This window comes from Grampus griseus (assembly GCF_964374135.1).
Source record: "Grampus griseus genome assembly, chromosome: 4".
Classification (NCBI taxonomy): domain Eukaryota; kingdom Metazoa; phylum Chordata; class Mammalia; order Artiodactyla; family Delphinidae; genus Grampus; species Grampus griseus.
In genome coordinates, this window is record NC_138997.1 from 131,065,178 (window position 1) to 131,091,872 (window position 26,695).

The window sequence follows — 26,695 nt, forward strand, 5'->3', positions numbered from 1 at the left end:
GTGGGAGGGAGACGCAAGAGGGAGGGGATATGGGGATATATGTATATGTATAGCTGATTCAGTCTGTTATATAGCAGAAACTAACACAAAAATGTAAAGCAATTATACTCCAATAAAGATGTTAAAAAAAAATTAGAGGAATTGGGTTAAAAAAAAGTCTCAGACATGCACAGAAATAAAGGGGATCCTAGCAATTCTGAAAAAGCACAAGGTATACTGGTGCAACTGAAATAAGAGCTCTATCTTTGTCATTTAAATGTGATGAATCACTAGCTTTCAAAGCTTTTATTCATATTATATTAAGTGTGCACTTTTAGGGTTATGTATGATTTCTACAAGAAATACTCACATCCATATGGTATTTCCAAGTTGAGAATTAATTTGGACTTGGCTCAGGTAAAATTCTATAACATGTGTATCAACCTGCAGCAGAAAGCACTTCCCAGGAGGGTCATTATCTTACCTCAACTACCTTTTCATTTGCCATTTCCAGCTGAGAAAGCAGCTCTTGGGTATGAAGTTTCTGTCGATTCAGCTCACTCCTATTAATCAAGAGACAGGGAAGAAAAAAAAAAAGAACGGAAGAAAAAGCCATTAATATAACTGTTCAAAAATTTAACAAAATCGAATCTTTATTAGTGAGATACATGTTCATGTTTTGAACAAAAATATCTTGTGTGCAAAATAAAAGTTGCTTCTTAATAGACCATATCTGAAACGACTCATTTCTTTATAAAACACATATGTATTCTGGACATTGGTTGTACAATAGTGTGAAAATACTTAGCACTATTGAACTGTTCACTTAAAATGAATGGAAAACTTCCAGGTGGGTGAACACGTGGAAATTTGGGCAGAGTTTTGGGCCTGGAGAGGGTAAAGATGCTCCGTACCCCTCTCCCATGCCTGGCCCTATGCATCTCGTCCATTTGATGTTCATGTGTATCTTTTATCATAACCTGTAACAAACTGCTAAACGAAAAAGAAGACAGCAATAATAATAACAACAGAGAAATATTCTGCATGATAAAAAGCCATCTCTTGGCTGGCAAGGACCAAAGTATTCTACCCCTGGGAAGCCTGTTTTGCATTTGCAGCAAGAGGGCATTGAGGACCCCTCAAGAATACACCACTCGAGCTTAGTTACGCCTGTGCAGAAGGACAACTTCTGCACCTTTTTCCAATCCCTGCGTGCCTCACACTCACCACACCTCAGACTGCTGTACTTTTTTATTCTTTATTCCCAAAATAGCTTGAGCCCCTGTCTTCAGGGAGGCAAATATGAGACTGGTTATCCTGTCGCTTGGCTGCTTACTGAATAAGCCCTCTGTTTGTTGCAAACCTCAAAAACTCAGTGATCTGGTTGCTACCTGTCAGGCAAAACCAAGCACGCTCGGTAACGTCAGGAGATCACAAATGAATTCATCTAGAGAACTGACAAATCTGTCAAAAAGAGTTGGCTCTTGAGAGAAGATTTGTTTCCGTGGCAGCCGTGCAGCTGACAGGGTATTGGTGCTCTGGCCTAGTGTGAGGCCTGAGCTTCTGAGGTGGGAGAGCTGAGTTCAGGACACTGGACCACCAGAGACCTCCTGGCCCCACGTAATATCAATCTGCAAGAGCTCTCCGAGAGATCTCTGTTTCAACGCTAAGACCCAGCTCCACCCAACGACCAGCAAGCTCCAGTGCTGGACGCCACATGCCAATCAACTAGCAAGACAGGAACACAACCGCACCCATTGTCAGAGAGGCTGACTAAAATCATAATAAGTTCACAGACACTCAAAACACACCACCAGACGCAGCCCTGCCCACCAGAAAGACAAGATCCAGCCCCACCCACGGGAAAACAGGCACCAGTCCCCTCCACCAGGAAGCCTACACAACCCACTGAACCAAACTTAACCACTGGGGGCAGACACTAAAAACAACGGGAACTACGAACCTGCAGCCTGCGAAAAGAAGACGGCAAACACAGTAGTTAAGCAAAATGAGAAGACAGAGAAATATGCAGCAGATAAAGGAGCAAGGTAAAAACCCACCAGATGAAACAAATGAAGAGAAAATAAGCAGTCTACCTGCAAAAGAATTCAGAGTAATGATGGTGAAGATGATCCAAAATCTTGGAAATGGAACGGAGAAAATATAAAAAACGCTTAACAGGGACCTATAAGAACTAAAGAGCAAACAAACAATGATGAACAACACAATAAATTAAATTAAAAATTCTCTAGAAGGTTCAATAGTAGAATGACTGAGGCAGAAGAACAGATAAGTGACAGGTGAGACAAAATACTGGAAATAGCAACTGGAGTACAGAATAAAGAATGAAAAGAATTGAGGACAGTCCCAGAGACCTCTGGGAAAACAATAAATGCAACAACATTCGAATTATAGGAGTCCCAGAAGAAGAAGAGAAAAAGAAAGGGACTGAGAAAATATTTGAAGAGATTATAGTTGAAAACTTCCCTAACATGGGAAAGGAGATAGTCAATCAAGTCCAGGAAGTGCAGAGAGTCCCATACAGGATAAATCCAAGGAGAAACACAAGAAGACACATAACAATCAAACTATCAAAAATTAAATACAAAGAAAAATACTAAAAGAAGCAAGGGAAAAGCAACAAATAACATACAAGGGAATCTCTGTAAGGATAACAGCTGATCTTTCACCAGAAACTCTGCAAGCCAGAAGGGAGTGGCAGGACATATTTAAAGTGATAAAAGGGAAAAACCTACAACCAAGATTACTCTACCCAGCAAGGATCACATTCAGATTTGACGGAGAAATTAAAACCTTTACAGACAAGCAAAAGTTAAGAGAGTTCAGCACCGCCAAACCAGCTTTACAACAAATGCTAAAGGAACTTCTCTAGGCAGGAAAAACAAGACAAGGAAAGACCTACAATAACAAACTCAAAACAATTAAGAAAATGGTAATGGGAACATACATATCGAGAACTACCTTAAATGTAAATGGATTAAATGCTCCAATCAAAAGACACAGACTGTCCGAAAGGATTCTAAAACAAGACCCATATATATGCTGTCTACAAGGGACCCACTTCAGGCCTTGGGACACATACAGACTGAAAGTAGGGTACGGAAAAAGATATTCCATGCAAATGGAAATCAAAAGAAAGCTGGAGTAGCAATTCTAATATCAGACAAAACTAGACTTTAAAATAAAGACTATAACAAGAGAAAAAGAAGGACCCTATATAATGATTAAGGGATCAATCCAAGAAGAAGATATAACAATTGTAAATATTCATGCACCCAACACAGGAGCACCCTAATACATAAGGCAAATGCTAGCAGCCATAAAAGGGGAAATCGACAGTAGCACAATAATAGTAGGGGACTTTAACACCTCACATTCACCAATGGAATGAACAAGGAAAATGAAAATCAATAAGGAAACAAAAGCTTTAAATGACACATTAAAAAAGATGGACTTAATTGATATTTATAGGACATTCCATCCAAAACCAACAGAACACACTTTCTTCTCAAGTTCTCACGGACCATTCTTCAGGATAGATCATATCTTGGGTCACAAATCAAGCCTTGGTAAATTGAAGAAAACTGAAATTGTATCAAGTATGTTTTCCGACCACAATGCTATGAGAGTAAATATCAATTACAGGAAAAAAACTGTAAAAAATACAAATATATGGAGGCTAAACAATATGCTACTAAATAACCAAGAGATCACTGAAGAAATCAAAGAGGAAATCAAAAAGTACCTAGAAACAAATGACAATGAAAACACAATGACCCAAAACCTATGGGATGCAGCAAAAGCAGTCCTAAGAGGGAAGTTTATAGCAATACATTCCTACCTCAAGAAACAAGAAAAATCTCAAAAAAAAAACCCTAACCTTACACCTGAAGCAATTAGAGAAAGAACAAAAAACCACCAAAGTTAGCAGAAGGAAGGAAATCATAAAGATCACAATAGAAATAAATGAAAAAGAAATGAAGGAAACCATAGCAAAGATCAATAAAACTAAAAGCTGGTTCTTTGAAACGATAAACAAAATTGATAAACCATTAGCAAGACTCGTCAAGAAAAAAACGGAGAAGACTCAAATCAACAGAATTAGAAATGAAAAAGAAGTAACAACTGACACTGAAGAAATACAAAGGATCATGAGAGATTACTACAAGCAACTCTATGCCAATAAAATGGACAACTTAGAAGAAATGGACAAATTCTTAGAAAAACACAACCTTCCAAGACTGAAGCAGGAAGAAAGAGAAAATATAAACAGAACAATCACAAGCACTGAAATTGAAACTGTGATTAAAAATCTTCCAACAAACAAAAGCCCAGGATCAGATGGCTTCACAGGCGAATTCTGTCAAAAACTTAGAGAAGAACTAACACCTATCCTTCTCAAACTCTTCCAAAATATAGCAGAGGGAGGAACACTCCCCAACTCATTCCACGAGGCCACCATCACCCTGATACCAAAACCAGACAAAAATGTCACCTAAAAAGCAAATTACAGACCAATATCACTGATGAACGCAGATACAAAAATCCTAAACAAAACACTAGCAAACAGAATCCAACAGCACATTAAAATGCTCATACACCATGATCAAGTGGGGTTTACCCAGGAATGCAAGGATTCTTCAATATACGCAAATCAATCAATGTGATACACCATATTAACAAACTGAAGGATAAAAACCATACTAAAATCTCAATAGATGCAGAAAAAGCTTTCGACAAAATTCAACACCCATTTATGATAAAAACTCTCCAGAAAGTAGGCAAAGAGGGAACTTATCTCAACATAATAAAGGCCATATATAACAAACCCACAGCCAACATCCTTCTCAGCGGTGAAAAATGGAAACCATTTCCACTAAGATCAGAAACCAGACAAGGTTGCCTACTCTCACCACTATTATTCAACATAGTTTTGGAAGTTTTAGCCACAGCAATCAGAGAAGAAAAAGCAATGAAAGGAATCCAAATGGGAAAAGAAGTAAAACTGTCATGGCAGATGACATGATCCTATACATAGAGAATCCTAAAGATGCTACCAGAAAACTACTAGAGCTAATCAATGAATCTGTTAAAGTAGCAGGATACAAAATTAATGCACAGAAATCTCTTGCATTCCTATACACTAACGATGAAAAATCTGAAAGAGAAATTAAGGAAACACTCCCATTTACCACTGCAACTAAAAGAATAAAATACCTGGGAATAAACCTATCTAAGGAGACAAAACACCTGTATGCAGAAAACTATAAGACACTGATGAAAGAAGTTAAAGATGATACAAACAGATGGAGAAATGTATCATGTTCTTGGATTGGAAGAATCAACATTGTGAGAATGACTCTATTAACCAAAGCAATCTACAGATTCAATGCAATCCCTATCAAACTACCAATGGCATTTTTCACAGAACTAGAAAAAAAAAAATTCACAAATTTTACAGAAACACAAAAGACCCCAAATAGCCAAAGAATTCTTGAGAAAGACAAACATAGCTGTAGGAATCAGGCTCCCTGACTTTCGACTATACTACAAAGCTAGAGTAATCAAGATAGTATGGTACTGGCACAAAAACAGAAATAAGATCAATGGAACAGGATAGAAAGCCCTGAGATAAACCCATGCACAGAAAGTCACCTTATCTTTGATAAAGGAGGCAAGAAAAGACAGCCTCTTCAGTAAGTGGTGTTGGGCAAACTGGACAGCTACATGTGAAAGAATGAAATTAGAACACTCCCTAACACCATACATAAAAATAAACTCAAAATGGATTAAAGACGTAAATGTAAGCCCAGACACTGTAAAACTATTAGAGGAAAACATAAGCAGAACACTGTGTGACATAAATCACAGCAAGATGCTTTTTGACCCACCTCCTAGAGAAGTGGACATAAAAACAAAAATAAACAAATGGGACCTAATGAAACTTAAAAGCTTTTGCACAGCAAAAGAAGCCATAAACAAGATGAAAAGACAACCCTCAGAATGGGAGAAAATATTTGCAAATGAAGCAACTGACAAAGGATCAGTCTCCAAATTACACAAGCAGCTCACACAGCTCAGTATCAAAAAAACAAACAACCCAATCCAAAAATGGGCAGAAGACCTAAATAGACATTTTTCCAAAGAAGATATACAGATCGCCAACAAATACATGAAAGGATGGTCAACATCACTAATCATTAGAGAAATGCAAATCAAAACTACAATGAGGTATCGCCTCACACTGGTCAGAATGGCCATCATCAAAAAATCTACAAACAATAAATGCTGGAGAGGGTGTGGAGAAAAGGCATCCCTCTTGCAGTGTTGGTGGGAATGTAAATGGATACAGCCACTATGGAGAACAGTATGGAGGTTCCTTAAAAAACTAAAAATAGAACTACCATATGATCCAGCAATCCCACTACTGGGCATATACCCTGAGAAAACCATAATTCAAAAAGAGTCATGTACCACAATGTTCATTGCAGCACTATTTACAACAGCCAGGGCATGGAAGCAACCTAAGTGTCCATCGACAGATGAATGGACAATGAAGATGTGGCACATATATACAATGGAACATTACTCAGCCATAAAAAGAAACCAAATTGAGTTATTTGTAGTGAGGGGGATGGACCTAGAGTCTGTCCTACAGAGTGAAGTAAGTCAGAAAAACAAATACCGTATGCTAACACGTATATATGGAATCTAAAAGAAATATTGTTCTGATGAACCTAGGGGAGGGACAGGAATAAAGAGGCAGACGTAGATAATGGACTTGAGGACACGGGGAAGGGGAAGGGTAAGCTGGGACGAAGTGAGAGAGTAGCATGGACATATACACACTACCAAATGTAAAATAGCTAGTGGGAAGAAGCCGCATAGCACAGGGAGATCAGCTCGGTGCTTTTTGACCACCTAGATGGGTGGGATAGGGAGGGTGGGAGGGAGACGCAAGAGGGAGGGAATATGGTGATATATGTATATGTATAGCTGATTCACTTTGTTGTAAAGCAGAAACTAACACACCATTGTAAAGCAGTTATAGTCCAATAAAGATGTCAAAAAAAATGATTAAGACTGTAAATTTTTTATCACAATTTAAATAATGGTTAAAATTGTACATTTTATATTATGTTTATTTTACCACAATAAAAAAAGCAAAAAACTCACATACACATATTTTAAAAGTGCCAAAGTCTCGTTAATATCAGTATGTTGAGGTAGTACTTGGCATTAAAATGGAAGTGTATTCATATGAAACAGATACAGTGTTTGTTATTTTTAAGATTCATATATGGTGCTTCTTAGCAGGGCTCAACTCTCGGAAATTTAAGGTAATGTCAATCACTCAACATCATTTCAATGTAGTACATTCAGGATTAAAATTTATGTTTTGGTTGATTGTATATTTGCCTTATTTTATGCATTATCTTTTATGCTTTATTAGCTGGAATAATCTTATGCACAGAAGACAGAAATGTTGTCTTTGTTGTTGTTGTTGTTCAACATATAAGCATTATATTGCTTTTGGCTAAAGATAATTTCCAGGGTCCCAGGTTAGAAGCAGATACAATGTAGTCTTTAAAATAACTTTAAACAAGATCAAATCAATTTCTGAGTATTAAAATAGTTAATTCAGGATTGGTTTTTATCCTTTGACCTTACTTCTGCTTCTAAAGTAAATTGATAGATTAGCACTTCCAATTATGAGCCTTGAATTTTTTCCAAGTGAACCTAAAAACCTGGTAAGTCCCTCTAGTGTCCTATATTTGAGTGGATAGCTGTTAAAATCAGCAAGCAGTTTGTTATAAATACGTAGAAGAGGACAAAAAATAATGTCCACAAATCAATTCCAGAAATATCTACCGAATATTCTTTATGGTAAACACACGGATGTTGCCACAACAGAACTTACAGACTAAGGCGAAACGACTTATTCCTACTCAGTGGCTTCATCTATACATGTCACTGAGTATGAGAAGCTTGAGTATCTATCACTGATGGCGCGACAGACAAACTCTAATGTTTGACGTCAGCTTTATTTTGGTGGTAATAATAATGCGGGATAAATGACTATGCTTCCTTTAAAGTATCTTGTGTAGTTTAAGTTACTGCTGCTCCTCAACATGACATAACAAAGAAAAGCAAAGTGACTAACGTGGCCAGTCTTCTAGGCCGAATGTAATTAAAGGTAAAAGTTATGCACATTAGTGCTGATGAGAAATAACCTCTGAGTACTATGGAGAGGAAGATGATACAATGATTGTATTTATAAAGTTAGCTAAAACTCAGTTTATACAAAACCTTTTCACAAAACACCTACTGCATAATTTGATGCCTAAGCTATTCATTTACCCATGACAATTTATCTGAATAACAGTAATAATTCCTAATAATTCCTATTAGATAGTAATAATTTCCCACAAAATTTAAGATCACAAAGATACAAATTATTAACTCTAAGTTACTTTTTTTTTTTTTTTTTTGCAGTACGTGGGCCTCTCACTGTCGTGGCCTCCCGTTGCGGAGCACAGGCTCCGGATGTGCAGGTTCAGCAGCCATGGCTCACGGGCCCAGCCACTCCACGGCATGTGGGATCTTCCCGGACCGGGGCAGGAACCCATGTCCCCTGCATCGGCAGGCGGAGTCTCAACAACTGCGCCACCAGGGAAGCCCTCTAAGTTACTTTTTATCTGTGCAAATATCTGTTCTATCGTGTATCAAGCGCTGTCACCGCCACTGGACAGCAAGCAACACTGCTATTCATCAAGACAGTGAAGATGCTGGTGACGGTGGTAATAACAGTGAACAATATCCCAGTGCTTCCTCGGTGCCCAGCACTGTTCCAGATGCTTTATGTAAACTACCTTTTCTAGCTTTCATGATAACCCCGTGAGATCCCTAATTTTACATATGAGAAAATTAAAAGACAGAGGCATTTAAAAATAAAGTTAAGTAACTTGCCTAGACTCACACAGCTTGTCAATTGGAGAGTCAGAATTGAAAAACCGGGCCCTTTGGCTCCAAAGTCTGTGCTCTTAACCACTCCCCTGGTCTGTGCACCACGGCAGGCAAATGCTAAATGTTTGTTAGATGAATAAGTGAAAGAGAATGTATGTGTGAATGTGTGTGCACTGTAAGGAATAGAAATATTTACACATTTACTTGGAAACCTGACAAGTTATATCTTTCTGATTTCTTCCCTAAAGGTTCAGTCCTATATTCAAATTTAACATGACTAACATCAAACACTTTGCATCCCTTTGCAAACCTACTTTTCTCTCTCTCTGTTTTTTTTTAAAGTCCTAAGATAAAACCTACTTCTCATCCTGCTACTCAGTTTTTATACTGACATCTCTGCCCTCACTACTTAGGTTAAAAACCTTAAAGTCAACTCTGTTTCTCACTTTCTCTTGAATGCAACATCTAGTTTGCCCCTAAACAGATTCTTCCTCTGCAGTGTTTTTTGCATCCATTTTTCATTTCCTTTATATGTGTATGTGTATACATATACATTTTTTGGCTGCATTGCACGGCTTGCAGGATCTTAGTTTCCTCACCAGGGATTGAACCCCAGCCCACGGCAGTGAAAGCACCAAGTCTTAACCACTGAATTCCCTATTCTTCAGGGAAGAACCTTAACCAGGGAATTCCCTATTCTTCATTACTACTCAGTGTTACCATCACAACTGAAGTTCTTATAACTTAATTCTTAGATTTACTGCAGTAGCCAGCTGCTCGGGCTTCTCAGCATCAAGTGAAAAACTGCATGTAAAGCATCCACCAGTGCACATAGCAGTGCTCAACTGATGGAGTAGTTTTCCCTAACACACCACTAGCATATTTCTCTTTCTAAAGCACCACCTTAATAATTTGTTTCCTTGAGCAATAATCTCCAGTGGCTCTCTGCTACCAGACAAAACAGTCCAAACTCCTGAGACTGCATTCAAATTCCTCCAAAATTGTGTGTAATTTATCTTTCCAACCTTGTCTCCAATAGGAGCCTTCTACTTCAGTTAGGCTCTCACTGTCTCACCAATAAATCATATATGTATCATCTTTAGGCTCATTTTGTATCACTTTCTGTACCCTCTATTGAAGATTTCCCGTTAAAATCCTGCCCATTCTTTAAGATTCCACCCTTGTTCCTCTTCTTTCTATGCCTCCTTCCCAGTTCCTTTTAATCCAGACAGTTCTCTTCTCGCATCAAAGCATTATTTATTTTATGTAGGAGACATTTAACAATTCTGTATTATAATTCTAATTAGTGGTTTATCTATGTGTTTATATACATATACACTTATACACACACACACATACTCACAGGCCCCCAAGTATAATGGAGACTTTTAAAAAGGGGATTGTTTTTAGTTTCCACAGTATACACCACAGGGCTTTACACATAGGGATTTGATAAATATTTGCAGGTTTAGGAAACCTAGCAGTTAGAAAATTTTATTCGCTATTTGCTCAACAGTTACTGAGGAATCTACCACAAAACATACTTTAGATAAAAATTTTTAAACATTTATTTAGATTTATTTATAGTCTACTACTTTCTCCAAAGGATTTAAAGTGCCTAAGAAAAGAGAATTTTTCAGTTAAGCATTTCCTTCAATCTCACTCCTGAATGAAAGTTTAGAATGTATTAAAGGGTGGAGAGAAAAGTGATTTCACCAACTCTATCCGCCGAGGCCTTCCTGGAGCCTGCCTGTCAGTACTTTGCAGCTCCTTATTTCTCTATCAGGATATTTCATTGCAGGGATAACAGAAAGACCCAGGAGGATGATCTGACTCTGTATTATCTATGAGAAAATGTCTCTTTATTAGAGAATATAATTGAGAGTTCCCTATGTCATTAGTAATTTAGGATAAACATAAAATAAGACCTTCCAGAAAGTTTCACAGTGGTATTACACTCAAACACTTGCCAAGTAAAGCTATATAATCTCTTCACTGGAAATCTTTAAAAACAGAAACATCCTTACCAATCGGGAATGATTTAAGTGTAGCCTGCCAGAAGGTACAGAGATAGATGACATTTCCAGTTTCTTTATGACATTATGGCAGTTAAAGAGTACTTTATACTAATTACAGAATTTAAACGGAACTGTACCCAGGTTCTCTATAATTTCTGACATATTACATATCATAAGGTTTAAGGTAAAATTATCTTCTACCGATTTCAATGTAACTGTAGAAGCACAAGGAATTCCTTATTCTATTACTGGGAATTGCTTAGCCCATCAGTGTCCTAAATATTTTTAGTTCACTTATATTTATTCATGTGTATGTGATAGAAAATCCTAGTCATGCCTACAAAATATAATTTAAAATTTATTTGTAAAATATAATTGATTTACTACATTCTAAGTAAAATTTTATAAAATAATTTATAAACAAAATAATTAATGCTGTATCTATTAAAAAATATTAGAATCAACATTGGGAAGTCATCCAATTCTTCAGCTGGAGGTGGAAGTGGGTGAAGGGTGAGCACCTAACGCAAGAGCCCTTCCTCTGTGGTCCACGGACAGGCTTCAGGTAGTACGTTCACAAATACCCTGAACTATATACAAGATCTTGTGTGTTTACCTAGTCTGGGAAGAAGGTCTATAGATTTCCTCAGATTTTTAAGAGGTCTGAGGCCTAAGGAAGGATAAGGATTTTGTCTGAGCTTTTTGCCTGGAATATACAAAGTTCTTAAAGAATTTTTTCTTTTAAAGTATGAGCACACTGATTGGAGTGTTTCAATGTTGAATGTCTTTCTTACACAAACCACATCCATAACGTTATCATCTAGAATCGTTTCCACTTTTGCTTTCATTAAGGTGGTACAAGAATTTAAAGGCACTTGGCAAGCAGTCCAAATACAGAAATATTCTAGATTTTTACAGTATTCCCTCTATTTTATAGTTGCTTATTCAGACTTAATTCAACAGCAAATTCTCCAAAGTATACAATTCAGTTTAAAAAGAAACAATAACTTTCTTTTTGTACTCACATATCACTGGTTTATTTAATTAAATTATGTATTTCTAAAACAGGTATAACTGGCATAACCTGGCTTGGGAACAATCACACTGATACTGTAAAGCAAGTGCAGAGTGTCTAAGCTGACTAGGTAAGGGCACAGAGAAAGTCTCGGGCCCTGGTCAGTATGCTCTGTACAGAAACTTCACCGGTTCATGTTGCCCACGATGAAGTGGACATCAGCCAAGAGGGTTTTCTACTGCACATGAACGTTAATACTGTATCTTATTAGTGCTTTGATATTGCAAAGTAGTTACTGTTCTCATCTTATAGGTAAAGAAATTAAGACTCAGAAAAGTTATTTAATGTTCCTGAGGTCAGGCAATGATTGAAGGAAAAAATGGGCTTCATACCCAGTCTTTTAATCAAAATGTTCTCTCAACTAAATCACACTGCCTCTCACCTTAAGCCCAATCATTTACGAGAGATGTCAGTAAAGCAAATCTGTGGCATTATATAATATCAAGATCTAAAAGGCAAAGTGAAGATTCTCTGAAAAAAATTTAATCCTGAGTATGCAGCAAAATGGTCAGCAATTGCAAAGACTGTGACCTTGACTTCGTGTGTGGCTTCAAAAGACCTGACTACTAAAAAAGGAAATTCATCCTAAGGTTTCAAGTCTTATTCAGTTAACTAAAAATACCACAGGTTACAGGCCAGCTTTAGATATATTCAAGCACCCTTGGTCACAGGCCCAGGTTCGTTCTTTCCCTTTCTGCACATTCCCCCTAAGTGATCTCATTTAGGCCATGACTGTAGAGGAACACAAACGAGCACTTCAAATGCAACTTGTCCAAAATGGCAACTACTTCTTATCCATACCTTCCCAAGGTTCCTCCCTCCCAGTAAAGGGCATCATCACCATCTACCCAGATGCTCGAGTCAAAGCTTAGACGTCATCTTAGATTCCTTCCATTTTCTCATCCCCTAGATTTGACTTACCGTGAGTTCTACCCTACACCTCCCTAATATATTTCATAACTACCCATTTCTCTCCATCTCCACCCACAACACTCTGTTCTAAGCCACTATCATCTATTGCCTAGAATACTGTCATAATCTAATATCTGGTTTCCCTGACTCCATTTTTGCCCCTTCTCTAGTCTGTTTTCCACATAATAGCTAAAGTGGTCTTTTAAAGACCTAGGAATGTCTAAAATTCTCCAGTGATTTCCTACTGCTGCACTTTGGACTTAAACTTAAAATAGACTTACTTAAATATCCTGGTTCAAGTAAGTACAAACAGCTTACTTAAAATAGCCTACAAGATTCTCATGGTCTGATTCTTGCCTAGTTCCTCAACCTGACAGCATTCTCTCCCCTCACTCACTATACTCTAATCATATGGGTCTGCTCCCTAACACTGCACCTTCGTACTTGCTATTCTTTCATCTGCCTGGAATATTTTCCTGGCTTTTTCATAGAGTTGATTTCTTTCTATCATTTGGGCCTCAGTTTAAATCTCACCTTTTCTGACTACTTTTTAAGAAACAGTCCAGCCCTTTCAGCTCCCACCCTGTCCGAGTTACTATCGCATCATCGCATTTGTTTTCTTCATGCCATTTAAAATACACAGAATTATCTTGTTTATTTGTTAGTTTACCTTCTTATTATTTCTCTCCCCACCCTGGAATGAAAGCTCTAAAAGAGAAGCTACATTCACAGGGCTTAGAACAGTGCCTGGCACACATAAGGTGGCTTTTAGTCTAGACAAATTTTAGTTAATTCCACAGAATCACTTAACTAGTCCATTCAATAAGAACATTTCTAATATCCTGTATCTCGCTTTTTCAAAGTTTCCGTCTACTTGCTCTCATCTGACAACTAATTCGATAATTCAGTGATTACATTTTAAAGTAGCCGTCAAACTGTGTAATAAATGCAGGAGACTACGACTACAAAAACCAACGTGCTACCGAGCTCTATTTATAGAAATCATTTATAGAAAGCTTATTTTAAGTTACTTGAAGAATGAACTCAAAGTTTCAAAGTAACGTGTGAATTTTCCTTACAACATATAATTTTAATCTTAGGATAAGACTGAGGCAATTACAAAGTTCATTCGTTCTATATATACTGAAGTGAGTGCCTTTGCTAGGTGCTAGGGAGACAAGGAAGAACAAGATCCAGTCTCCGCCACAGTGAAACTTAGGAACTACCAGAAATACTGAAAAGCTATGAGGTTTATCATACAGGTAGTAAATGCTATAAAAAATTCACAGTGCTATGGGAACACATATGGAGGATCAGGGGATTAGAGCTGTCTCTCCAGAGGAAGTAGGCTCGTAAGCCGATACATGAAAGATAAATAGAAGTTAGATGGACAAAACCAGGGTAACGAAGAGTGTTACAATCAAATCCATGTGTGAAGGCCAGGAAATAAGAAGGGATAATAAATTTAGGAAACTGAAAGAAAGCTCAGTATGAATGGAACAGAGTGTTACTAGGATATGGGAGTGGGGATGACAGAGGAATCACAAAGAAATACAGCTTGGATTTTATATGTATAAGGTAATACAAGGAAATACAAGGATCTTATATGTCTTGATAGGAAGTTGAGACTTTACCATCAGTACACTGGGGAGCACTGACGTATTTTAAGGAGAGAAGTGACATGATTGATTTGAGCATCAGAAGGTCTTGCTGATTACAGCAGGAAAAATAGTTAAGCAAATATGACTGTAGTAAATTAGGGGGTTTTAGCAGTAATCTAGGTGAGCAATGTTGATAGCCTAACTATTGGAGGGAAATGGACAGATTCAAGAGTTATTTAGAAGGTAGCATTAGTAATACTGGATATTTAGGGGTGTGAGTAAAATGAGGAGTTCAGGATGACATCTAGAGTTTTACTTGAGCAAGTGGGTAGATATTAACACATGGAAGTGGAAAATACAGGATGAAACAAAGACTTGGGCTAGGTGTGAAATAATGAGTTCAGTTTTGAAGATATTGAGTGTGAGGTACCTATGGAAATGTTCAGTAGACACCTGGAAAAACATTATTTCAAAAAGGTCAGCATTAGAAGCTGTTTTATAACAATAATTAGCCTTTTTCTGCTTGTCTCTGTCATAGAAATAGATATCCTAACTCATGCTGAAAGAGAAAATTTCTACTCTAAATATACTTCAATTCTCAATATCACTGGTATATATATAACTGAAAAGGTATGGTTATGAAGTTAAAAGCAAAGTGTTCCCTACAATGCACTAGTCTCTGAAAATGCCACAAATACTTTAACTAAAATAAGAGAAGTTATGGTTCCTTAAGGCATGGGATAAGAGTTTGAAATTTGGGCCAATATCTCAGGCATTATAATTAATTACTGTAATTGCTTAGATCATTTTGTTATTATTGAGGCACAGTTTGAGTTAAGGATGGGCCATGTATATTTTGGTTGATACACTGTAAGGGAAAATTTCCTCAACGCATGAAATCCTTTAGTGATGACTAAAGATTAAATCACATAAGGCTCTATTCTATATTATACGAGACAATTAAAAACAAAAGGTGTACTATTCGTTTCAGGGAAATGATGGATGTGCCAGCTGCAGCAAATGCTTTCTTTGAAGCTCTTTTATGACAAATTAACATAGCATGTGCCAGGTGTTTTTTTTTTCTGTTGAATTATACTGTAATATGCTTCAGTTACTTTTAGTAATTATGCATTTTGTGATCTGCCAGTACCTGCAGCTGCCTCTCATTCTGTTAATTTAATAAAAAAAAAAAAAAACTAAAAAAAAAATTTTAGAAAAGCAGTTATGGCAGCCAAACATTACAGATATACAGCCAAGAATAATGTTTTAGAGACTGAAGAGAATTCCTTAGGCTCGAATGTTGTATAATTCATATAAATATATATGAATTGTCCTGTCACTGGGCAAGAGAAGAAAATATTAGCCATTGTATATTCATTCATTCATTTATTCAATACAATTTTATTGAACAGCTATATGCCAGGCAAGATGTTAGCTCATGGTTTTGTAGAAGAGATGGATGGTAAATGATAGTTATGCTACAGTTCAGTAAATGTCATAAAGAAGAATGAGCAGAATGGTATGGGAGTCTATAGGAAAAGGAAAGATGCGTTCTGTCAGAGGTATAAAGAATGCTTTATAGAAAAAAATATATTTGAGTTGGGTACCTGGAAGGAAGAACATTTTTTCAGGTGGGGAGTTGGGAAAGAACATCCCTAGAAAGAAATAGCATGTACCAATTACCCCTAGAATCATCCTTGATTCCTTTCTTTTCCTTCATACTCTACATCCAATCCATCAGCACCTTCTATTACCTCTAAAAATAAAAAGACTCCCAACTAATCCACCTTTCTCTTTCATCTTAGTTTAAGCCACCACTATCTCTTATTAACACTCTTGTGATAGCCTTCTAAGTCCCTCTTCAGCTTTTTACTCACTTCCATTTTCCACACAGGAGACAGAGTGATCTTTAAAAAAAAATCAGATCGGGGACTTCTTTCAAAACTGTCCACTGGCCTTCATTCACACTTAAAACTCTTCAGCCTGGCTAATGAAACCCGACAAGATCAGGTCCCTGTCTGCAGCAGAGAGTGTTCACCAAACATGCCACGTGCTCCATTTACATTTCCCAGGCTCCTATGCAGTTAGATTGGGTCCATATGCCTAGTTTGGCCAATGAAAGTAAAAGGAAGTGATGTGCATCACTTCAGAGCTGAGTTAGTTAAAACCCAGTGTTCTTCCATTCCTCTCTGTCCCTGCTCCAGTGATCTTAGAAGACCATGTGTTCAAGATGATGTAACCTCTACCAGCAGAGCCTTCCTGCCAAACCACCTTAGACATGTAATAGGAGCAAGAGATAAACCTTTGTTGTGTTAAGCCCCTGAGATTGTTTGCTGTGGTGGCTGGCATTACTTTATATAATACATTGCCTAAATCTTACACTACTGCCTTCATTTAGCATACTATTTCTTTTACTTCAATCATCTAGTGTATTCCTGCCCTGGGGTCATTGCACTAGCTGTTCTCTCTTCTTCAACAGCTCTTTCCCCTGACATTTAAATGATAGGATCCGGGGCTTCCCTGGTGGCGCAGTGGTTGAGAGTCCGCCTGCCGATGCAGGGGACACGAGTTCGTGCCTCGGTCCGGGAAGATCCCACATGCCGCGGAGCAGCTGGGCCCGTGAGCCATGGCCGCTGAGCCTGCACGTCCGGAGCCTGTGCTCTGCAATGGGAGAGGCTACAACAGTGAGAGGCCCGTGTACCGCAAAAATAAATAAATGATAGGATCCTTTTCATCATTAGATCTTAAGGTTTATTTCCTCACAGGATCTTCCTCGTCTACCAGTCTCAGGTGTCCACCAATCCATTATCACATTGGCTTATTTTAATTTTCTGCATGATACTTATTATCCGATTTTATATGTATACATTTATTTGTTCGATAATTTCCACTTTCCCATCAATACTCTAATATTTCAAAAAGGCTTTGCTGTTATCCTTAGTACTTAAAGAATAGCGCCACCACTCCGTACATATGTGAGGAGTGAAGGGAGTGAAGACTAGGAGTGGTAAAAGGGCTGGCCCTTACCAATGTCTGGTTTATTGGGGCGGCTGTTCAGTGTGGCTGGAACATGCCCTTCATGAAGTAGGAACAGGCAGACTGCTGATAACGGGGAGGAAAGATCGTAAAAAACCTATAGGCAACAGTAAAACAGAAATTTTTAAGTAGGCAGGGCCAGGACTGTATTTGCTTTTTACGAAAGTAATTCTGAGAGCAGTGTGAAAGATGGAATAGAGTGGCAAAAAAAAGTGATGGTGGAAACCAGGGTGATCCAGGCTACTTTGACAGCCATGGTTAAAGATATGAAAAGGCCTGACCGATGGCAGGGATAAGTATGTTATTTCACGTTTACACACATGCAAGCATTTCTGCAGGGCAGATTCTGATACCAGGTATTGCAAATGGATATGCATAGTTTAAATTTTTTTAGCTACTGTTACATTACCTTATACAAAGGATTTGCTAGTTTACATTTCCACCAATACTGTATACCCCAATCCTGTTTCCTCATATATTTGCAGATGCTGCATGTTAACCATCTTTTACATTTTTGCCAAATTGCTTGGCAAAACTGTTTAAATTTGCATTTCTTTAGTGTATAATAGTGTGGCTGAATTTGGTTTAATATGTTTAAAGGAGCTTTGTATATCTGCTTTTGTGAGCTACCTGTTCACATACTTTGTCCACCTATTAGGCTGTCACTCTTTTCCTTAATTATGGAACTCCATGGGTTCTGCATATTAATCTTTTGTTTTATCTTTTGTCATTTTCTTTTAAATTAATTAATTAATTTATTTATTTTTGGCTGTGTTGGGTCTTTGGTTCTGTGCGAGGGCTTTCTCTGGTTGCGGCAAGTGGGGGCCACTCTGCATCACGGTGCGTGGGCCTCTCACTATCGCGGCCTCTCTTGTTGCAGAGCACAGGCTCCAGGCGCACAGGCTCAGTAGTTGTGGTTCACGGGCCCAGCTGCTCCACGGCATGTGGGATCTTCCCAGACCAGGGCTCGAACCCGTGTCCCCTGCATTGGCAGGCAGATTCTCAACCACTGCGCCATCAGGGAAGCCCCTGTCTTTTATCTTTGTTTAGCATCTTTCTTCATACAGAATTTTAATTTTTATGGTGAAATAAATTAATCAATCTTTGCATTCTGGATTTGTGTTTTGATTAGAAAGACTTATCCATTCTAGGATAATAAAATTAATCTTATTTCTTTTAATACTTTTTTTAAATTTAGCTTTTTAATCCATCTGTAATTTACTTTGTATAGTGAATAAAGAGTGCACTAAATGAGTTAAAATTTTTCCAACATCATCTTTTCACCATTGATTTGAAATGCCATATTATAATGAACAAAATTTCCAATTTTACATGGTTTGTTTTTCCGTGTTCTTTTCAAATTACCTATTCCTGTGCCAATACCACCATACAGCTTTCTAGATTTTGATATCTGGTAGGGCAAATCTCATCTCATTTTTTTCCCGTAAGAAGTTTTAAAATTTAATCTATAAAAATAACAATAGTTTCTCATTCAAGTAAGATTAATACAGCTATATTACATTTATAGATGTTATATGTTAATATGTAAGCTTTAAAATGCTTTCCTCTTGGAAGCTCAAAATTTTCTGTGTGTATACATTTCAAGATAAAAGAGTAACTAAGAGGAAATAATTAGAGATGAATTAATACAATTTTACAAATTAAAACAAACTTCAAACTGAAAGAGGATACCACAGAGGAGCTCAAATCTTTAAAAAGTTTCTTACATTAAGCTTTTTGATACTAAGATAAAATACTTCCTTCTGTAGGAAAATTATTTTATTTAATTATTTTGTGTTACATTTAACTATGGCTATACTTGCTTATGGGTAGATCTTAAGAAATCACAGGTACCTGGTGATCATATTTAATTGTCAGTTGTCGGAAGGAGCAGAGGTTTCCAAAGCCAGCAAAACTAGTCCAGAGAGGACTCTAGCATCCTAAGTGTTTTGCGGCTATCCTGGTATTTAGTATTTGATTTAGTCTCTAATATACTCCTAACTGTAGTAAATAGGTAGACACACAGCAAACAAGATAACAGCCAATTTATAAGAATTTAATTGCTATGAAGTAGAGATGACAGAGAAGAACAGCCAAGTGTTTTCAAGATTTGGTGAGACAGACTAGCACTAAGTTTTTAAAGGGCAGATTTTCGGGAAGAAAGCTTTGATGCTTAATATGGTGTAATAATAATACATTGGGAAGCAGGATACTGGGACCTACCATGAAAAAGCTCATTTTTGATAGCTATTAAACACTTTTTACATGAATGGTAGAATGCATAAATTCATGGTACATACAGAGAAATCCTTACTGGGAGAGTCAAATGCATAAAATTAGCCATTTGCATGTTTAATGTATTGCTCTGTGTTTATTTTGCAATTTATTATTAATAAAAGACCTAATTGGGTTGAAGACTTGGGATTGCATCATTGAATCATTCTAAAAACAAAACCATTTCTATGGAGAGCAAATGACTCCTTCCCCAGAGACAGAGAAGTACCATCTAGCAGTTAGCTGGTGCACTATTGGTACAACACAGCATACATCAAACTGCAAATGCCCAATAAGGATGCTGTCGTAAATATGTCTAGCGTAGATCATCATATTCATATTTTTTTCATTGGAATAAGGATAAATTTTAATTTTCTACTTCAAAAAATATAAATTTATTGTGGCTGCCATGTAATTCTGTATTATGACCAATAGGAGAGATGTGTCAGTGAAAATACTTTAGTAGCTACTTTTTTTATTGCAAAAAGAATTTTGACTTGATTTCATATAGAGTCCTCAGTGTTACTTATGTCTCCAAAAAGGAAGGAGATACAATTCATATACATAAATCCTATATAAAATCTAGTGCTTTCTAGAACTAGTAATGTTTTGTACAATTAAAAACAAAATAAGCATGTATGCTTCTCATACACAGGTCTCATGCATTATATCATGGTTTACTTGGAATACAACAATCTCTTAGTATATATAAAGGTTTTTCCCCAAGCCCAGTGTTTGCTTCCTAAATATTTTACACGCCGGGCATAAAGTTAAAGTTAATACCTTAAATTTGTTACCATATAAATGAAGTCTGTAGTAACACATGGGGTTTATAGGGCTTTTGGGGGATTCAAATTCAAATTTGACTGACTCCTGAGATAGTGCTCTTTATCTATAATACTGTGCTGCCTCTTTATGTACTAAAAATATTATATTGTTTCTCAACATTATTAAATATATAATCTTTTCATGAAAGGAAATAATCTTAATGCAAAATCTTGTGAAAATATTTTCTACTTTGAAAGACAACATTTTAGTTTTGACATGTCAGAGCATGCTAACACAATTTTAGTGACGTAGTAGAGACATGCCAAAAGTTTTCTTAGTATACTGGAATGTATCTCCATTTTCAATCCCATGGCTTAAACAACCAACGTAACACATATTAAGCAAAGGTTAACTATACCCTATGAAAACCGGATTTTTCCCATGCAAAATCCTGAATATATACAATTAAACCTTTTATATATTTTAGAAAATATTTTCTCACATTTTAATAATTTTATAAAAATTATATAACCAAGAATTATTTAACATAATTATTTAAGCATAAATAATTATTTATGCTTATTTATTAATTAAGCAATTACTTAAGCATAATTATTCCTTTTAAAAAGATGTCTAAAGAATATAACTAAATCTAAACATTCAAAGCATGTAATAAATGACCTACTTATTTTGATAACCATTTTAAGTCATCTTCCTCAATCTACCAAAAATGTCACAGGACATGGGCTCTTCTAAATTTAATAAAAACAGTGGAAGAAAGATCATACCACATTGCCACAAAAGGAGAGGTGATAGCTGGAAAAATCTAGTTCTTTTTTCTTGTCTTTAATAAGAGCATTCAACGAAGGATTCTTTCCCTATATAGTTATTGTGAATTTATTAGAAATTGTGCTACACTGAACTAGAACAGCAGAAGGAAAAGCAGTAACAACACTGTTCATTTAAACTTGAAAGGAAAAGATCATGATAAGAATTGAAAAGGATGTCGAAAATATCTCAAGGAGAGTCAAGAACTAGCGATTTGGGGACAGTAGGCAATTAAAAAACAAACCAAAAAAAATTTGAGTATAGAATATGTCTAATTCTAATAATAATATATATATATTTGCATGATGCTTTACAGTTTACCAGATGCTTTGATATTTACACCATTTCATAAATAACCCCAGCAAACTAAGGTAGTTTTTATTCTTATACATGATAAAATTGAGAATTGAGAAAATCGATTTATAGATAATCACACATTTGTGGTCCAGACCTTGGACTTGAACCTATTGTGTTAGCTTTTTATATACCCAACTGACTCCTACACTAAGATCTTAAGTCAGTCACTCATGTTTAGGAGAAAATTTTTAGGTCTTTAAAACTGATACTTCAGTAGTTCCTTGTTTAAGGCCATTGGTAAATACATGATTCTAAGCTTATGTTTTTCAATATTTAAAAGTCAAATTAAGAGTTATGTATAAAAGATGGAGACTATTTTGGGAAGGCATACACAATCCTCTAGGATTCTGTATAAACTGGAAATAAAATGAACATAATGCCTTCAGTTATGTGCTAAAAGGATGATTTCAAAAGTTCATAGTAATTCTGAAACTACTTAATAAGCTTTGATAACAGTGTAAGTCTGTAGTAATGACATACAAATTGAGTTTGGTATAAATTCAAATTCACAGAAGTGGTAAAAAAAAATAATTAGTTCACTAAAAGTAGAGATAAAATTGTTAAAAATGAAGTAGCAGAGTAAACCTCTGTTAGTATACATCTTTACAGTCTGACTCCCCAGCTAGAACATAGTGTCTCTGATGGCATGGTGATGTTTGCTCACTTTCATGCTGATGTTAAATGGCTATTTTTAAGAATACTGCATAATATTAGAAAAACAATATCCTACTGATGTTTGGTATCAAGTAATGGTATTATTCTCTTGATTTTGGAGGAAATATTCTATTTCCATTTTTTCCTTTTATCTAAGAGGTAAAAGAAAATCACGAAATCACTGGAAATTTGGTAGTTTTAACTTGTTTAGGATTTGGAAGGCTGTTTACCAACACTTGGTTTTTAAAGGCTGGACAGAAAAGGGGGTCAGCTTTGCAACTGAAAAAACTAGTTAGATCTACTGGATTCAAGCGTACTCCTTGGAGTTAAGATATAAACTGTGTGGCTAGACCGGGCAAGACCTTGTTACCTAGTGTAATCTGCTGAGCATATCTGACCCGGGGCACCAGCACTGTGGAACGTCTATATAAATCTACACACCAAGATTTAATTTAAGTAGGAATGTTCCTTAGAAGGTTGGTTGTTTTGTTTTAAGTTGGTTATTCCGTCGATTTTTTCTATTTATTGCTCTCTTAGGGCAGATAACCACTTCATGTCGCTACGTTAGGCGTTCTACTTTTACGGAAAATTGTTTTCAGTTGCGAGTCCGACGAGGAGGTAATATAGCAAAGCGGAGATGGAATCTATGAGATAAATGAAGAGTCTGGCCTCATACTGGAGCAGGGACGGTTTATCTATTGTTACAGTAGGGGATGTGGGGAAAGATGCATACAGGAATACAAGTACAATGATGGGAACTGTGGAAGTTCTCTTCTGATCGCCTCTCTTTTCTCAGTGAAGTAGGAACTGAAGTTATCACATGAAAGTGGCAGTTGGGGAGGAGATGTAAAAGGTTTGAGGAAAGACATGAGGGAATGAAACAGTCACCAAGGAGTATACGGACTGATTGCCTGGCAGGATAAGGGCCCATTTGAAATTATGAATTTAGAGTGACAGCAGCAGCGTGGCTGTGTTTTACTCTGGCCACCTTGAGCTGAATGGGTGAAAGTACAGAGAGGGCAAGGAGTTGGATTTAACCAGGGCTTGTTTGCAAGAAAAGAGGGTCAGGAGAGTTGAGAACGGTTATCCCTGCTGGCCCTTTCTAAAACTGCACTCCCTCTAAAAATATATACACTGCCCATTCTCTTTTCCACTCTATTCTTCTCTTTTGCACTTAATTATATCTATTGCATTATATACTTAATTTCTCCTGTTGACTGTCTGCCTCCCGTATTAGAATAAAAGCTCCATAAGGATGGGGGTTTTTGTGCTGTGCTCACTGCTATTGTCTTTTAAAAGGTACGATTCCTTGCTGGATAACAGCAAAGCAGTTATTACAGCATTTCACTCCCCCACTTCCCACCACTGCCCTGTGGTTTAACAAAGAGAAGTGAGTGGCTCGTTTATCACCTAGCAGCTATTTTTAAAGGACTAGGTGCTTTGGATATAATTTTGATCTCTAAAACTGGTAATATTAATTTCTTATTATAATAAGTGGTCCTTAAGGTGATGCGGACTTCTCTAAAATTTTCTTAAGTAGAAGAGAGTAATAAAAAGTGGAAAGTGATAAGAAATGAGATTAGAACACATGTAAGGGCTAGGTCAGAAAATCCCTGTGGCCAATTTCTTCCTAATTGGGGGTCGGAAGGGTGGGAGAGTGGAATGAATTAACAAGATTTATAATCTAAAAGGTATCTCTGACATAGTATGGAAAATGGATTAGAAGGAAGACAAGCTCGAGGTTCCAGAAACCAATCAGAAAGCTGTTGCGGTAATCCAGGTAGGAGACGAGAATGGCCTGAACTAAGGTAGGGGTAGTGAGTAAAGGCAAACGGATTTGAAAACCATTAAGAAGGCAGATCAGCCTCAAGGACTGACTGGAGGTAAAGGAAAGGAGGTACTGAGAAAGGAGCCAAGGCAGCTGGCTCTTCTAAGTCACTCTGTGGACTGTATCCAAACTGTTTCCTAGATGCCAACTATTGGAACCTATGGGGCTACTTCCATAGTATCTGAATTTTAGCTAAAAACACCACCAAAAACCCCATGAAAGACAAATAACTTCCAATGTTCGAAAGAATTACATTACGATGGCGTGAAGACAGGCAGCAGGACTGATGAGAGTTTGTGGCACAGGACTCATTCTAGCAAACTCCTGTAGACCAGTCATATATAGGGCTACCTACTCTGCTTACTCATAAAGCCGACATTGTATCCCAGAATTCAGGCTGAAGGGATTCTTCTTTGGTCCTGTACTGTTGGCTAGCAAAAACTCTCTTAAAAAATCATATTTCAATAATTCTCAAATGAATCACCTATAAACATTTAAAGAATACTTATCAAATGCCCAACACTATGCTATGGATTTTATGTTTACATAAGTATTTATACTCATATATATATATATATGCATTCAAAAAAATACTATGTGCCGATAACTGCTGGTGGTGCCTGTGGACATACACAGTTCACAGAGGTCTGTAATATATGACCAACGTGTACTTATTTAGATTTTAGAACAGAAGTTCAAACATGAGTTCAAGCGTGATTGGATAAATAATCCTTGCCACATTGTTTTGTGTAATATTTTCTCCTCTGGAAGTATGATCTTGATTATGAACAGTACTAATTCTTAAAAGTTAGTTCACTCAATCCTAGTGCCTACATCCTGAACTATGTATTCCTTTATCATCTACGTCTTCCCAGTAATTCTTAGAATGAATAACATTTTTAAAAGTTTACAAGATGGGAAAAAAGTTTCACTGTAAGGCAGTGGTATAATTATGGGAATTCAAGCTTCTTGGAGATGCAATCTCTTGAATAGTGGGGGCACATTATACTTCATCGTGTTTCACAAAGTTCAAATGCATTTCAAAAATTAAAATTCTGCAGAAAGGATCAAAATTGGAAGGAGAGTTTGGCCTAGAAAAGAAAATAATTGAAAAAATTCACTAGGTTTCATTCAACAAGTATGTTCTGCAGAAAGGATCAAAATTGGAAGGAGAGTTTGGCCTAGAAAAGAAACAATAATTGAAAAAATTCACTAGGTTTCATTCAACAAGTATGTTCTGCAGAAAGGATCAAAATTGGAAGGAGAGTTTGGCCTAGAAAAGAAACAGTAATTGAAAAAATTCACTAGGTTTCATCCAACAAGTGTGTTCTGAGTACCTATTAAGGTTGGACATTCTCTTAGAGTCTAAGGATACAGTGGAGAGCACAGGAGACAAGTTACTTTATAGAGCTGATATTCTCCTGGAGAAGAAAAAATTTAAAAATGTAAAGAAATATAAAATGTGATTATTGTTAGTGATGAGTGCTATGAAGAGAAACAGAAGTAGGTAATGTGATAGAGTAACTTCTTAAGGGCAGGGTCTTGTCTTATTCATCTTTGTGTTTCTAGCATCTAGCAGAATGCTTAGAAAAGAGTGGTCAGTCACTGAAATGTTTGTTACATAAAAAGGGAGTTTTTTGGTATCTGCTTTGTTTCCAGAAGTACTTGCATAAATCTGCAAACTGAAGTATTAGATGTTTTAAACTGCATGGTGTAATTTTGATCTTAATAACAGAATGAAAGGACAGATAGCTAAGATGCTAGTAATCTTGCTGACACTTTTAAAGGTATACGAAAACCCTGAATCAGAGCCAATTTGGATATTTTCAGATAAGTTTACTAATATAATAAAGTATATAAAATATTAATGTGCTTCTATTCTTGCAGAGTTAACATACATCACTTAAATAATCTACATGTAATTTTTAATACAAAGATAATATTAAACCAAACTGATTTACTCATTACTTTTTCTTCCTGAGAACTGTGGAAGAATCAAATGTAGTAGGATCCAAAGTGGTAACACTGCCTTCCTCTTAAACTTGATGCAAAGTATCTGCCAAGTGACAGCAACTTTCTCTGTGGAGATTTACAGTCTCTAAACACCAAAGCGTACTGACTGATGAGAAAGCTATTATGCTAGACATCTTTACAGGACATCCTCAGCGTGGGCAGGCCCTCACTAAGCAAGATGCATAGTTACAAGTTATGCTACATTTTTCAAGACTTTTTAAGATTTCAGCCAATAATGACACACACTTTTTCATCTCTCATTTCAACACTGTGATACAAGTAAATCAAATGTAGGCACTTCTGTCCCATTAAAATAACTGTCCTTCACACACTAAGTGAAGTAAGTCAGACAGAGAAAGGCAAA

At 36.6% G+C, this 26,695-nt stretch overlaps 1 protein-coding gene across 1 annotated transcript in view; it reads right to left on the minus strand.

Annotated features, from left to right (window-relative positions):
• Positions 1-26,695, minus strand: part of SCLT1 (sodium channel and clathrin linker 1) — a gene marked incomplete at its 5' end in the record, with an annotated part of 255,805 nt that overhangs the window by 12,110 nt on the left and 217,000 nt on the right. The window contains 1 exon segment of the mRNA XM_082653872.1: positions 464-542. Within this exon segment, the coding sequence (XP_082509998.1) occupies positions 464-542 (79 nt within the window).